This window comes from Papio anubis, chromosome 6 (assembly GCF_008728515.1).
Source record: "Papio anubis isolate 15944 chromosome 6, Panubis1.0, whole genome shotgun sequence".
Classification (NCBI taxonomy): domain Eukaryota; kingdom Metazoa; phylum Chordata; class Mammalia; order Primates; family Cercopithecidae; genus Papio; species Papio anubis.
Window position 1 is genome coordinate 36,410,131 of NC_044981.1, and position 17,052 is coordinate 36,427,182.

General features: G+C 37.9%; 1 protein-coding gene across 3 annotated transcripts in view; it reads left to right on the top strand.

Moving 5' to 3' along the window:
- ZFAND3 (zinc finger AN1-type containing 3) overlaps positions 1-17,052 on the top strand; it is a 348,445-nt gene that overhangs the window by 232,571 nt on the left and 98,822 nt on the right. For all 3 annotated transcript variants that reach the window (XM_031667679.1, XM_017957430.3, XM_017957429.3), the window contains exon 3: positions 2,122-2,304. In XM_031667679.1, coding sequence (XP_031523539.1) covers positions 2,122-2,304 — 183 coding nt within the window. The remainder of the gene's footprint in view (positions 1-2,121; positions 2,305-17,052) is intronic.

The window sequence follows — 17,052 nt, forward strand, 5'->3', positions numbered from 1 at the left end:
AAATATTCCATGTGTTTGAAAATAATTTATTTGGCCGGGCTTGGTGGCTCATGCCTGTAATCCCAGCACTTTGGGAGGCTGAGGCGGGCGGATCACCTGAAGTCAGGAGTTCGTGACCATCCTGGCCAACATGGTGAAACCCCATCTCTACTAAAAATACAAAAATTCTCTGGGCGTGGTGGTACACGTCTGTAATCCCAGCTACTCGGGGCCTGAGGCAGGAGAATTGCTTGGCCTGGGAGACGGAGGTTGCAGTGAGCTGAGATCGTGCCACTGCACTCCAGCCTGGCCAACAGAGTGAGACTCTGTCTCAAAAAAAACCAAACAAAACAAGAAAATAATTCATTATCTAATTGTTGGATACTTGGTCTTTGTATGCTTATTAATTATTTTGTGTGAGAGTTATATTAAAATCTTCCCCTGTAGGAAATTTGTCAGTTTCTTGTGAATATAACCATTTTTACTTTAAGTACAGTTGGCCCTGGAACAAAATGAGTTTGAACTTTGTATGCCTGCTTATATGAAGCTTTTCAACCAAACCCGGATTGAAAATATGGGATGCTCAACCCGGGGAGATGGAGGACCAGTATTTAACAAAAAAAAAAAAAAAAAAAAAAAAAAAAGAAAATATGGGATGCTAAACCTGTGCATATGGAGGACCAGTATTTAATATACGTTGGTTCAGTAGGGCTGACTGTGGAACCTGAGTATATGCGGGAGCTCTGAAACCAATCCCCCTTGTATACTAAGGGAGGGCAGTATTTTGTGGCTTTGGAGAAGACTCTCTTACTATTTTATAATGATCCTCTTCACCCCTAATAATGCTTTTGACTTAAAGTCTACATATTCTGACAGTACTGTAGCCATACTAGTTTTCTGTTCATCCCCTCCCCTCCCGTTTTTCTTTTCCTTTCCTTTTCCTTTCTTCATTTTTTTTCCTCCTCTCCTCTCTCTCTCCCCCTCCCCTTCTTTTTCTCCTCTCCCTCTCCTTTCTCTGTTCCTGTCTTGTCCTGTCCTGTCCTGTCCTGTCTTTTCCTCCCTTCCCCTTCCCCTTTCCATTCCCCTTCTCCTGCCTTTTCCCCTTCCCTTTCCTCTTTCTTTCTTGGACTCAAGAGATACCACCAAGTAGCTGAGACTACAGGTGTGCGCCACCACCCTCAGCTAATTTTTTAAAACTTTTTTAGAGATGAGGTCTTGCTATGTTGCTCACGCTCGTCTCAAACTTCAGGCCTCAAGTAGTCCTCCCACTGCAGTCTTCAGAAATGCTAGGATTATAGGTGTGAGCTACTGTGCCCTGTGTGTTCACTTATTTTTTTTGCCAGGTACATTTTTTTATATATATACAATTGTGTTATACTTGGGGGATTGGCTACAGGACTCCCTTGCATATACCAAAATCTGTGCATACTCAGGTTCATCAGTCTGCACTGCAGAACCATGGTATATGGAAAGTAGGCCTTCCGTGTATGATTTTTGCATCCTGTGAACATTGTATTTTTGATCTGCATTTGGTTGAAAAAAATCCGCATATAAGTGGACCCACACGGTTCAAACCCATGACGTTCGAGGACTAACTATACTTTAACATTTTGTTTATCCTCTCATATTTGTGTTTTTAGTATGTTCCTTATAAATTGAATATAACTGGACTTTAGTCCAAATATTCTTTTAGCTGAAAAGTTCAGTCTGTTTATTACCATTACTGACATATTTATACTTATTTCTACCATCTTGTTATGTGTTTTCTGTTTACTCTGCTGTTTGCTACCTTTTTCATGACCTTTCCTTCTAAAAAGTTTGAAAAACTGTTGTTTATTCCCTTTTTCCTTCTGATTACTCTTAAATATTTAACATGCATCTTTGGCTTTGCACAGAACGTTAAAATCAGTATGTTTGCATTCTTCTAAATAATAAGGGACCTTGGAAAACTTTTAACTGTAGTCACCTTCCACTAATCTTAAACGTTTTTGACCAGTGTTTTACTCCCATGGTTTTTTAATCACCCAGATCAGTCTTTATTATTGCTGTTGTTGCATTTAATTTTTGTACCAACTTCCATTGTTTTCTAATCCTCAGAGACTGTGAGCTCCTTAATTAAGCTCATTTTCTATTTTTCTTCAGATTTTCAAAAGAAACAACCAGACGATGATTCCGCTCCAAGTACAAGTAACAGCCAATCAGATTTGTTTTCCGAAGAGACCACCAGTGACAACAACAATACCTCGATAACCACGCCAACTCTTAGTCCCAGCCAGCAGCCGCTTCCGACAGAACTGAATGTAACTTCACCGAGTAAAGAGGAGTGTAAGTGCCTGGCTTCTTAGGGGTGGTAGAGAGGGCAGCTTAAGAACCTTAGATGAGCATCTTGGTAATGCCTAACCCCAGAAAAAACAGCACTTCTTTTAATTCAAGATAAGTGTTCACATACAAGGCCCAAGCTCAGCAAGTTAGAGAGTAAGTTTCAGCCATTCCTGAAGAAATAACCTTTTATGCTGTCAAAGTACATGAAGTTTTGAACCAGTCTAGAGAGCAGTGGCTCTCACCTATGTCTGCACATTAGAATCCACTGGAGGTTTTTAAAACAATTTTAATCTTTAGCATCATTCCCTCATTCTCATTTAATTCATCTGGAGGGAGACCCAGGGATCTGTTATTTTTAACTCTGCAGAGGATTTCTAATGTGCAGCAAGGGACCAGTCAGGGATTCTAACCCTAAAACCCTAATTTAGGAGCCTTAGATTGAAACTTTACCTCTTGTCACTAACTGGACCTTGACTGTTTCTAAGCATTTAACTGAGAAAACACTATACTTCATAGGACATAGGATATTTAAAGGAAGAAGGAGATGGTATTACTCTTCTGTAAGTCTTCAGTGTTGGAATGCTATTTTGCAGGTGATATAGAAGTTCACTGTCTACTTAATTTTTTTTTTTTTTTCCTTGAGGTACTCACTCTGTTGCCCAGGCTGGAGTGCAGTGGTGTCATCTCAACTGACGGCAACTCTAGCTCCTGGGTTCAAGTGATTCTCCTGCCTCAGCCTCCTGAGTAGCTGGGATTACAGGTGCCTGCCACCATGCCTGGCTAATTTTTATATTTTTAGTAGAGACAGGATCTCGCCATGTTGGCCAAGCTGGTCTCGAACTCCTGACCTCAAATGATCTACCCGCCTCGGTCTCCCAAAGTGCTGGGATTACAGGCGTGAGCCACCATGCCCAGCCCATTGTCTACTTAATTTTTATAATGTCATAACATAACATCTCTTTCCCTCCATCCCCCATCCTTGGTGGTACGTGAAACATACATCTCTTTTAGGGCACAACTATAACTGATAGTATTTGTTGAAAATTATAGGGATATTATGACATAGCAATTTTTGCCTTTTAAAAGCTCTGCTTGGCCAAGGCAGGAGGATTGCTTGAGGCCAGGAGTTTGAGACCAGCCTAGACAACATGGTGAGACTCTTTTCTCTACCCCCTCAAAAAAATTAGCCAGGTGTGGTGGTGTGTGTTATGGTCCCAGCTGCTTAGGAAGCTGAGGCAGGAGGATCTCTTGAGCCCAAGAGTTCGGGGTTACAGTGGACTGACTATGGTCTCACCATTACACTGCAGCTTTGTGAGACCTGGTCTTTTTTTTTTTTCTCTCTCTAAAAATAAATAAATAAATAAAAGCTAAGTTGAAATTTAGTATTTCAAGTTTCATGAATATCTACAAACACAGTAGGTTAGAACGTTCTGTGTTCTGTATACTAACTTTGGAAAGGTTAGCAGAAAACAAATATCTAAATCTATCATAAACTACTGTATTTGGTAATATTGAGAATATAAAATAAGCAAGGTCATAGTCCTTGTCCTCAAAGAATTTGAAGGGGAAATTAAATATATTTGTTATAGTTTATCGGTGGTTATCAACCAGGAATGATCTCCCACCCCACAGCCCCAGAACATTTGATAGTGTCTGGAGGCCAGGGATGCTGCTAAATGTCCTACATGATATAGGACAGTCCTCTGCAACAAAAAATCATTCAGCTCACAATGCCAGTAATGCTGAGTTTGACAAACCCTGATACATGTTTGCATACACCCATGTTGGTCCTTATATATTAAAGACAGCAACTGTTGAAGGACATTGACTTACTGAGGAAGTGGTAAAGATGGATAGAAGGTGGTGAAGAGACATACTAGACAGAGTAGAATGAGCTGTGGAAGGAAAGCTGCATGAAGTTTCTCAATGGCAAATGACTGTCTTAGTGCCATTTATGGAAGAGAATGAAGGACAAGGCTAGAAGGGTAAGTCGTGGCCAAGACATAGAGGCTTAAATGTCCAGCTAAGCTATTTGGACTTGAGACAGTAGCCATATTTTTGAGCAGAGGAAGTGATATTATTACAGTCCTTTGGAGAAGTAACCTTGGTTGTATTGAAAGTGGAAAGGATTAAACAGGAATAACATTGCAAAGAGAGAATTTTTAAAATGTTATAAATTATTGAATAGAGGCCAAAGCAGGTGTAGAAATCATGTAAGAGGAGAAAAAAAAAAATGGGGAAAATGGTAGTGGTCATGCTAAGGCAGTAGATTTTGTTTTGTTTTCAAAAATCTGTTCAAGGGCATGTACTCATTGAGGAGCTGATGACAGCTACGGCCCCTTGTCTTAGAAAAATATACACCATCCATTTATACCCAATTTTGCATAGAATTTCTCTACAGCTTATTATGGCCCTTGGGTTAAGAACCCCTGGTCTAAGGAAAAGGTTGGTCAGGATCTCATCTGATGGAAACTGGATTGGATTCGTGCATACCAGGATCAGGCCATCACAAACCAATTCAAGCCGCCAAAATGCATGTGAGGCTGAGATAACAGCAGCTACTATTTATTGAGCACTTTATATATGAGCCATTATTCTACGTGCATATTTTCTCATTGTTTCTCGTGATAACCCAATGAGGTAGATACTGTCATTATACTCATTCCATAGATGAGGAATTAGACACAAAAAGATTAAATAATTTGACTGTGGTCACAAACTAGTAGATACCAGAACCAGGATTCAAAAATTTTGGCATTTGGCTTCAGAGTTCATACTTTTAATCAGTTAATTCACAATGTGAAACACAACTGTCACAGAGAATAGTATTTGTGTGGGCAAGAGGGATGCTTTCTCTTCCTGTCATTAAGATATGTGGAAATCCACATCATAAGCAAAAGTTACTAGCCAGTTTCGGCCACTGTAGACTGCTATGGTTTTTTTTTTTCTAAATATGAATACCTTCAGCCTGATTAAGGATGTCTAGTTCTACTAGCTTCATTTCCTTTCTCTCTTTTTGGTGACATCATTGCTTTGAACCATTGTATGTTTCTCTTAGACTTATACTCTCTGAAGCTAATCTCTTTCCTAATTCCTCAAGTTTCTACAGATCTAGGGAAATGAGATTTGCCAATTGGAGATATGGTGATGACTTAAGTTTGTATTGTATGCAGCTAGGCAGGTTGAGTTGGAGCTCAGAGGAGAGAAGTCAAGATTGGCTTTATCCACATGGAGATGATAGTTTAAGCCATAGGTGTTAAATGAGTTTGCCAAGGGTGAGAATAAAGAAAAGCAGGGAGGGCTGGGCACGGTGGCTCATGCCTGTAATCCCAGCATTTTGGGAGGCTGAGGCAGGCGGATCACAAGGTCAAGAGATCAAGACCATCCTGGCCAACATGGTGAAACCCTATCTCTACAAAAAATACAAAAATTAACTGAACATGGTGGCATGCGCCTGTAGTCCCAGCTACTCGGGAGGCTGAGACAGGGAAATTGCTTGAACCTAGGAGGTGAAGTTGCAGTGAGCCGAGATCACGCCACTGCAGTCCAGCCTGGCGACAGAGTGAGACTCTGTCTCAAAAAAAAAAAAAAGAAGAAAAGCAGTGAGAATAGACCTGTGAGTGAAATTTCTGCACTTAAGGAGCAAAAAGGATAGAGGAGGCAACTGAAGAAGTCAGGAGGAGAATGATAGTGGGCAAGGTCACAAAAGCCAAGGAACAAATTTCAGTTTAGATAATAGTAATATTAGCTCATATTTATGAAACATTTGCTATATTCTAGACAGTCTTCAAAATTCTTTAGATGCGGTAACATTTAATTTTCAATACAGCCTATTAGGGTAGGTGCTTTTATTATACTTGTTTTTATAGATGAGGACACTAAAGCTTAGAGAGGTTCATTAACTTTCTCCCCAAAGTTATAGAGCTATTGCAAGGCAGTGAAGCCCATGCTGTAACACACGAATTTGGATCCAGAGCCTATGTTTTCAGTCACTATAAGATATTGTCACAATATTATGAAAATGCTACTGAGGCTGTAAACTGACAAAGAGGCACTTGGATTTAGTGATCATAAGATGGATTACCTAAATAAACTATTTAATAAACGGTTTCAGTGGTTTGTATATTCATTTAGCAATCTTTGCTGAGTGCCTGCTATATGTTAGACACTAAGTTAAGTGCTGAGTATAGAAATGAATAAGATTAGTCTTAATACACAAGGAGGTCACCTTTTTGACTACATATGTCTGTCCCTGGGAGTCTGGTTTATTCTCCCAAACAAGTGCATAGGAATTTTGGGGTGGAAGGGAGGAATTAGCAAGTAGTGGTTAACAGGCATGTCATTTGCAAAGCTTTTTCAGGTCAGCTTTGCTCCCTCACCTAGGTTGAAAGCAGCTGTGCTAGTGTGAGGAGATGTGTGCCAGATTTGGGGGTTGAGAATATGGGGTAAGAAAAGTACCCTGGGTTTGTTAAGAGCTGTCAGGGTGGATGGTTTAAAAATCAGTGGGAGTTAAAGTGATTGCCTAATAGCAGTGAAGACCCAGGTGAGACACTAGACAGCCTGATCCATCTACGTCTTGCAAATTTTTTTAGCTGTGATCTGCCAAGGTGGCAAAGGATGGTGGAAGAGGCAGCAGGAGATTGCCTATGTTGATATTTTAGTATCCTCAAGGGACCAGAATTTCATCTGTGGATTTCTTCTTAGCTTCCCCTAAAGAGATGTGGAGAAGTAACATGTAGCAGTTGTTGGAAAATGGATTTGGGATGCTAGATCCAAGTACCATGAAATTTGTAAACTATTGAGTAGTTATGGATCCATTGTTATTGCATAGAGCTAGAAGTGCTACATTTTGTTGGGGGCTTGTGAAAGGGTTTTTTTTCCCCCTAATATACAAGAAAATGGATATTGCTTAAATCTATTTTCACCTTCTTACTATCAACATGAACTTGAACTATGAACATATCAACAGAAGGTAGTGAGAGTCTGGATACATTTTCTTTTGAAAAGACTGCAGATAGAGCAATAACTATTGGTATGTAAAACTTAGAAACAGGACTAATTTTTACCCAAAAGAATTTCTTAATACACTTCCCTGCAGATAAATAAAGCAGATATCCAAAAGCTCTAAGTGATATTTCTCTATCTGAACATAAACATATGTCTCCCTGTCCCAAACTGTGTGTGTCTGCAGAAGAGTGCATGGAGCTTAGCCATTGGAAGCCTTTTCCAAAAATAATGTAAACAAAATTCAAATAGTGACTAAAGGACTTGTTACAGCATTTAAATGCTATAATATAATAGCTCACAACAAGTATACTTAGTACCAGGCACTGTTCCAAGTACTTTATATGCACAGTCATCCCTCATTATACACAGGGGATTCGGCGCATACTCACGTCTCACAGTCAGCCCTGTGGAACCCACTTACATGAAAAGTTGGCCCTCCATATATGTGGGCAATACTGTATTTTCCATCTGTATTTGGTTGAAAAAAAATGTGTGTCTAAGTGGACCCACACAGTTCAAATTGGTCTTGTTCAAGGATCAACTGTATTAACCGACTTCATCTTCGTAATTACCCTGTAAGGCAGGTACTCCTATTGTATCTATTTCACAGGTGTGAAGATGGAGGCACAGGATGATTATCTTGCCCAAGATCACAGAGCATTCTGGCTCCAAGGGCCTGACTCTCTGCCACCACACCATAGCTGCCATTCTCTATCATGATTCATGGTTAAAGGACATTGCATGCAAATTAGGCTATACAGTGGAAGGTGTGTTGGACAAACTCTTAAAAAGAAGAAAACATTTCTTTCTGCTTTTGCCACTGCCTATTTACTGTTCTTCCAGTTTCCAGTTTTTTTTCTAAGGGAGAATAAGTGTGGTTTGTAGTTATGTTTTTTGACCTAACTTTTGCAGAGAGAAAGGATAGTGCCAGGTTGTAGTTAGAACACTGGAATCAGTTGTTGTTTTGTTGTTCTTAAGTACAGACAGATGACTTCTCACAAGATGAGGAAATGCCCTCATCTCTTTATACAAGTCAGCTTTTCTGTTGTTACGCTTTTAAAGGCTTGAGCCATCCCTATTTATGACCTGTTTGGGAACCTTATAATGTACATGTCTACCTGAGTTTTTGGATTTTTCTTCCCAATCCCACTAGTATAATGGATGGAAATGGAGGTGTTGGAGGGGTCATGGCTGATCTATTTCTTTCTAGGCAGGAGAGGAAGAGAACTGATACCTGTTGCTAGGGAAGACTAATGGCAAGAAATGGACTTGTTTTCAAACAGTCCGATATTCTAAACTAGCAGTTAGAGAGTACCTATCTCATACAAAGCAGTCTTCTGAGCTCTGTGGAGGCACATACTAAGAATTAAATAGCAAACAGCTCTTACATGAAAACTAGTTTACAACAGGGGTTGACAAACTATAGCCAACAGGCCAAATCCAGCCTGTCACCTGTTTTTATGCTGCCCACAAGCTGAGAATGATTTTTACACTTTTAAACAACTGAAAAAAATCAAATAATATTTTGTGAAATGTGGAAATTACATGAAATTCCAAATTCAGTGTTTATAGGTAAAGTTTGATTGGAACACAACCCCACTCATTTGTTAATTTATTGTCTGTGGCTGCTTCTGTGCTACAATAGCAAAATTGGCTAGTTGCTGTGGAGACTCAATGGCCTATTACAGAAAAAGTTTGTAAACCCCTGTTTTACGGAGTACTTTGATACACATGTTCCTAGGATCATCTTGACAGTGTGCAGCATAGGTAAGGCAAATATTCTCCTTCCTATTCTGTAGATGAAAAGGGGAGGTTTAGATAGTGACCCTCCTGAAGTCCCAAGACAGGGCCACAACTCAGCTCTGGGCCTTTTGGATCTATAATACGGGACTCTGGTTTTTTTCCTACTCTTCTCTACTGCATCCACCCGAGACACACTTTTGTTGTAGCAAAATAAAATATACAGAAAAAGTGAGAACCATATTAACTGGCATGTTAGTGAGGATTTTTAATGACTAAAGCTTCATTTCCAGGTGCTGACTGGATTTTCCTTTAATGTGACACTGATTCCCAAAATAGAAATTTGAGAACATACTCCACCTCTGGTTAAATTAATTTGGTTGAACAGAGATTTCCATCGTTTCCTTGGAAACTGGTTTCTGGTGATATCGTAGCTCCCTCAGGGATTTTTAAAAAATGGTAGTGCCTTTTAACAGATGTCCTTGCTAGACTGCCCCTGGGTCTTTGAACATCCATTGGGTGTCATTGGCTACATATCTTCATTTCTGTCTGACAAGCCTTAATCTGTTCCCTGGAAATTTAGTATCACTGCCACCAAGTGGCTAAACTTCTGATTTGTTTGTTTTTACCAATTAAATTTCTAATAATCTCTAAATGAAACCAGTGTTCCCTTTTTTAGACTATGCCTACTTCAGGAGGCCAGATATTGGGTAAAACAGGCTGGTTTCTTCTAGTAAAGCATTTAGAAAATATTGCCTATTAAAAAATATTTTATGACTTCCTGCTGGGCTGGTTTTAAGTGAAATATGGTGGGGAGATTTATTTACAGTTCTCTCTGTGTGTGTCTTTCTCTTCCCTTTTCTCTAATGAAGCTCAAAGCATCAGGCCGTTTATCAGAGATAATTATACAACAGATGGAGTTTTTCTGATATATAATAGTCTCAAAGTGGAAGATTCTTTCCCATAATGAAGAATGCCCAAACTTTAAATGTCTCTTTTGATTTTAATTTAACGGTGTTGTTTTTCCCAGTGCATTTATTTATTTATCCTGAAACTGGTTCTGCAAAGCATGCTGCTTTCATTAGGGCTGTGTTCTGAAAAGATTGATACTTTGCAGTACAGTATGATAATGTACAGTTATATGCTCTTTTGGAGAGCCATAATTTATCAGAAATCATTGTGTGAGATCATTAAGTTAATCTCTGTCAAAATACAGGACTTGAGCAGTTCAGAAGTGTTTTCTTATAGAAATTCTTTCTGTTCCATAATGTCAGTCGGGTAGGAACTTGTTTAAGTACTGGTAGTGTCATCTGACCTTCCATTTGTAGTCAAAATACGAACCAGATTAAAGCAAAACCATGATTTTTAAGTTACTCATTTTCTGGCTTGCTTTTCTTTTTCATAACTTTTAGTCCTATTTTTAAGTATGCAAGTAAAGCATGACTACATTCTCAGTTTTTGAATGACAAAGACACAGGTTTAGATAGACTAGAATATGAAAATATTCTAACGTCACCACCATCAATCACCACCACCCAATTCCTACTTTTTACAGGAATAACCACTGTTTTTTCATTTTGGGTTGTATTTTTTCTATGCAGCTGTGTACATGTTTACATACAATATTTTATTTTGGCCGAGCGCGGTGGCTTGCGCCTGTAATCCTAGCACTTTGGGAGGCTGAGGCGGGTGGGTCACCAGGTCAGGAGTTCAAGACTAACCTGGTCAACATGGTGAAACCCCGCCTCTACTAAAAATACAAAAATTAGCCTGCTGTGGTGGCAGGTGCCTATAATTCCAGCTACTCGGGAGGCTGAGGCAGGAGAATCACTTGAACCCGGCAGGTGAAGGTTGCAGTGAGCTGAGATCGTGCCACTCCACTCCAGCCTGGGCAACAAGAATGAAACCGTCTCAAAAAAAAAAAAAAAAAAAGATTTTATTTTTATATAAATGAGAGCATACTATATATATTGTTTTCTAACTTGCTTTTTAACTTAACATATTTCAGAGATCTTTCCAAGTCTACGCATGGAGATCTGCCTTACTTCTGCATAATATTCCATAGTGCCCTTATCATCCTTTTCTCTACTCTCTCCTCTGGAGGCTGTTTTTAATATTTCACTATTATAAGCCATGTCAAGTAAACATTTTTGTACATGGCTAATGGTGCATATGTTATTTTCCCATGATAAATACATAGAAGAGGAACTAACAAGTCAGAGAATATGTATATTTAAAATTTCGATTTGCATGGCAATATTAACCTCCAAAATGACTGTATGACTTTCTATTCCTAAGAATGATGTTTGAGAGTGATTGTTTACCACAGCATTACCAACATTAGGTGGATTGTTATCTTTGTTTGTTTGTTCCTTTTTATTTATTTATTTTGGTAAGTTGGGCAAAAGAATAGCTCATTTTAACTTGTGTTTTCCAGACATCTCCTGGTGGTGAGATTGAGCATTGTTTTATATGTTTGTTAGCAATTGATAAGTCTCCAGTGATTGGCCTATCAGTGTTGTTCTTTGCTTATTTATTTTTTATTAGCTATTTTTTTCTTACTGATTTGTACTAATTCTTTATTTTTTAAAATATGTAACAAATTCTGGATGAGTATTTGTTACATATATTGCCAGTTTCTTTTGGTATGTTACTTGGCTTTTAATTTTCATTTAGGTGCCTTGTATTCATGAAAATTTTTAAAATTTTAATTTAAATCTGTTGGTCTTTTGTCTTCTAGCTTTCTGTCTTTCTTAGAAGGCTGTCTGAATCATAGTTATAAAAATATTTTTCTATATGTGTTTAAATACTTTCATAGTTTATCTTTTTCTGTCGTTAGCTCTTGAGCCCATCTGGGATTTATTTTGTATTTAAGGCATAGAGATTTACCTTTATTATTTTTTTTCCAAGTGGATAACCAGTTATGCAAAAACCATTCATTGAGTAGTCCTGGTTTAAAATGCTAATACTATTACATAAACATACATCTGTTCCTAGGCTCTTTATTTTGTTTTATTGGTCAACCTGTATATTTCTGAAACTGAAATATAGCTTTATAGTATGTATCAGTATCTTCTGATTTGGATTATATTGAATATATAGATTTATTTAAGAATAATTGACATTTTGATACACTTTTGGGTCTTCTCATAAAGGAATATAGTTTGTCTTCATTTATTCAAATCTTCTTCTGTGTTCTTGATAAGACAATGTCATCTCTGCACAAGTTTAGAGACTAAGCACCAAATTAGCAGTCTTTATTTTATGCTACTTTGCTCTGTCTCAGAACACCTAGCACACTGCTAGCATAGTACTCAATAAATGGTTACTGATTTAAATATTTAGGAAAATCTTTGTTTTTAATTTTTCTTACTTTTAGAAACCTAGTTTATGTGTTTTGATACATTAAAGAAGGGGCCTCTCATTGCCTGTGCCTGATTTTTGAATATTCTTTTATAATTTTATATTCTTTTATAATTTTCTGTGCCATACAATAACCGCAAGACAAAGCAACTCAAAAAAGGCAGTATCCCTACCAAATTTTGAAAATTTGGATGCTTTGTGGTGGTAACAATTCATCTCAGACTTTTGGAATAATGGGAGTCTTTTCTGTTTCTCTCTCTCTCTCTCTCTCTCTCTCTCTCTGTCTCTCTGTCTCTTTCTTCTGTACAAATAGGCACTTGCCTGTTGTAAAATAACCATTTTTGCTTGTTGGTATTTATCACCTAAATTTCCCTCTTCAAGATTCCCCTTTGCAAGACAGAATACTAGCAAGCTTTTAATATTTATTTTCAAAGGTCCCTTAAGAAATCTGCAAATCTAAAAGGTTAGTTTCCCAAAAGATTACCTCAGTCACATGTGAGATTATACAGTTACTGATACTCAAACTAGGTTTTGAAGCAACATCATCACTGGCCCCCCTGCACCCAATATGAATTTCTTTAAATGTTCTTATTAAATTAAATGCTCTGTCCTTCTCTGTGAAAGTAAAGGTCATGGTAAACAACCACACTTCACACAGCTTTAGCTCTTGCACTTGTCATATTTTTATTTTGTCTAGTTACAAGTAGTATGTGACACTGTGCTGATTTTAAATTAAATCTAAGCTTTATTTATGACAAAAATGTTTGGCTGGAAAAAAAAATGACATTTATGTGAATGTGTTGAAGCAGCCATTTTAAGCTTACATAAATATATTTTAATTGTGCTTGTGAACTTCTTTCTGAAAATTCAGAGCTGCCAATGCCAAAAAATGACTATGTAACTGTACATTTTGTATTCATGGCCTCTGTTACTTTATAAACCATCTCACTTTTTGATCCATCAAAAAGATGATTATAGATTTAATAAAAACAATAGGATGCCACCTTAGTGAGGAATTTTTAAAATTCTAAAATATCAGTATAACCCCTTCACTACGCAATTGAAATTGTGACATTTTCAACTATTAGTTGCAAAGAGAGATCCTATTATTGAGACCTGACAGTGTTCACTTCTGTCTGTAAAGCAAGACGGTTGGACTAAGGTAATTTCCATTTAGTGTCACTCATCATGTTCCAGCTGTGGTACAGCTAACTATGGGAGAGGCTCAGCAGAGAGGCAGAGGAGAAGGGCACCTGTGTTCCAAGTTGTTTTTACAAGTCCATGGAACAGTACCTGTGGCCTGAATAGACGTCTTTTTTTTTTTTTTTTTCTAAAGCCTCTTAGGAAGAACATGCACCAGTCATTTCCCTTTCTAAAGAAAGCATTGCAGCCTTCTTTCAGTAGCTGCTGCAGGCTGAGATTTATGAGAATACTCTTGCTAGCTGAACTGTGTTTGAAAAAACAAAGAAAAAAAATCTCTTCCAGTGCTGAGTGGTGTCTCCATTAATGTTATGAGAATCATGGTTGTGTTGATGGTAAAATGCAAATGATGCAAATGTAGAAATTGGAGTTGGGCCTTAGTTAAGCCTGTAAATAGTCAGAAGTGAAGCCTAAATTGGAGAGGTGACAGCCCCTGATTTTGTGTTCATATTAAATATGCTTTGTCACAAGAGAAAAACAAAACAATGTCTAAAATTAGTAATGATTTTATTAGCCAGGTGGTATTTTGACCTCTAACAAAATGGGGATTATTCTATTTTTATCCCCAAGAGGGTGATGATGTCTTAGAATGTCACTGTTAATTGCTGTTGGGCTTTATCACATTTTGAAGTATCGGTGGTAAGCGTTTGTCCGCATCTTAACATATGGAAAGGTATAGGATTCTAAGTGAGAGATTACATCTGAAAAATTAAAATGGAACATATGTAACTGCTGGCCCAGAATCCTTTGAGGGTTCCATGAAACATGTTTTTACTCTTCTTATATACATAGCAGAAATGGAATGTCTTGGTTTGAAATTTTGACTAGTTTATTCCACTATCCCTTGCTTTTATTTACTTAAATATTCACATTTTGTTGAGACTGGGAAACCCTTTTACTGTTATTTACACTTAGTACATCAGTTGATTTCTGCAAGACTAGAAATAAGTCAGTTGGCATGTAAGGAGTATGGGGAAATTGGATCTTATATTAACCTTTAGATTCACTGGTTCTGTACCAGTGGTTCTGAAATGTGGTCCAGAGACCTATAGAGGTCCCCAGGTCCCTCTCAGGGCATCCATGAGATCTTTCCTTTTCCAACTACATATTTATGTAGTAGTGGGCTTTCTTCGTATTCATATAAACAGATTAAATACAGATATAGACATGAAAATCCAAGTATCTTCCTTTAAGCCAGGCCACTCTCACTATTTTTTAAGTTGCAGTTATTTTTCAAAAAAGAAAAAGTTTTTATGTTGAAGTGTAATTATTTTAATTTTAAATGAAAACATAATTTTTGTCAAGTTATAATTTCATATAGGATAAATACCAATGATATAAGCCACATAAACAAAAGTTTTTTAGTGTCCTCAGTAATTTTTAAGTGTTAAAAGTTCTCAAGACAGAAAAGTTGAGGACTGCTATGCTGGTAAAGAAGTTACAGAAGAAAAGCTTGGAGTTAGCAGAGATTGGTTCATGAGGCTAAGAAAAGAAGCCATCTCCATAAAAGTGCAAGGTGAAGCAGCAGTTGCTGATGTAGAAAGCTGTAGCAAGTTACCGAAAATACCTAGCTAATATCGCTGATGAAAGTGACTACACTAAACAGCAGATTTTCAAAATAGCCGAAATAACCTTCTATTGGAAGAAGATGCCATCCAGGACTTACAGGAGGAAAAGTCAGTCCCTGGCTTCAAAGGACAGTATGACCCTCTTTTAGGAGCTAATGTAGATAGTGACTTTAAGTGGAAGCCAATGCTTATTTACCCTTCTGAAAATCCTAGGTCCATTAAGAATTTTGCTGCATCCACTCTGCCTGTGTTTTGTAATGGAACAACAAAGCCTGGATGACTGCACATCTGTTTATAGCATCATTCACTGAATATTTTAAGCCTACTGTATAGACCTACTGCTGATAAAAAAAAATACTCCTTTCAAAATACTACTGCTCATTGACAATACACCTTGTCACCCAAGAGCTCTGATGGAGAGGTACAAGGAAATTTATGTTTCCATGCCTGGTAACACAGCATTGATTCTGTAGCCCATGGATTAAGGAGTCATTTTGACTTTTAAGTCATACTTATCTAAGAAATACATTTTACAAGGCTATAGCTGCCATAGATACTGATTCCTCTCATGGATCTGCCAAAGTAAATGGAAGATCATCTGGAAAGGACTCACCATTCTAGATGCCATAAAGACCATTTGTGATTCATGGGAAAAGGTCAAAATATCAACATTAACAGAAGTTTGGAAGAAGTTAATTCTAACCCTCATGGATGATTTTGAGGGTTTCAAGACTTGGGCAGAGAAAATAATTGCAGATGTGGTGGAAATCACAAGAGGAGTAGAATTAAAAGTGGAGCCTGATGAGGTGACTGAATTGTTGCAATCTCGTTATAAAACTTTAATGGACGAGGAGCTGCTTCGTATGATTGAGCAAAGGAAAGTGGTTTCTTGAGATGGAATCTACTCCTGGTGAAGATGCTGTGAACATTATTGAAATGGCAACAAAGGATCTAGAATATTACATAAACTTAGTTGATAAAACAAGAGCAGAGTTTGAGAGGATTGACTTCAATTTTGAAAGAAGGCCTGTGGGTAAAATGCTGTCAAACAGCATTACTACAGAGAAATCTTTTGTAAAAGGAAGAGTCAGTTGATGTGGCAGAGTTGTTTTTTTGTTTGTTTTGTTTTGTTTTTTTGAGACAGAGTCTCGCTCTGTCGCCCAGCCTGTAGTGTAGTGGCACAATCTCGGCTCACTGCAACCTCCACCTCCCAGGTTCACGCCATTCTCCTGCCTCAGCCTCCCAAGTAGCTGAGACTACAGGTGCGTGCCACCACACCCAGCTAATTTTTTGTATTTTTAGTAGAGATGGGGTTTCACCGTGTTAGCCAGGATGGTCCTCAATCTCTTGACCTTGTGATCCACCTCCCTTGGCCTCCTAAAGTGCTGGGATTACAGATGTGAGCCACTGTACCTGGCCTCGTTTTCTTTTTTTAAGAAACTGCTGCAGCCACCCCATTTTTCAGCAGCTACCACCACCTGATCAGTTAGCAGCCATCAACACTGAAGTAAGATCCTTCACTAGCAAGAAGAGTATGAATCACTGAAGACTCAGATGATCATTAGCATTTTTTTTTTATAGAAATAGAGTTTTTTTAAATTTAGGTATGTACATTTTTAGACATCATGCTGTTGCACACTTAATAGAGTCTACAACATAGTATAAACTAATAACATATATATGCATTGAGAAGCCAAAAAATTTGTGCAACTTGAACTTTATTGCTGTATTTACTTTATTGCGGTGGTCTGGAACCAAACCCATAGTATCTCCGAGGTATGCCTGTAATTGTTTAGGGGAGTTAAGGTGGAGTGGTAATAAGATTTTGTTGAGAAAGAAGCCCTTATTAACAAAATAGATAAGCTACCAATTG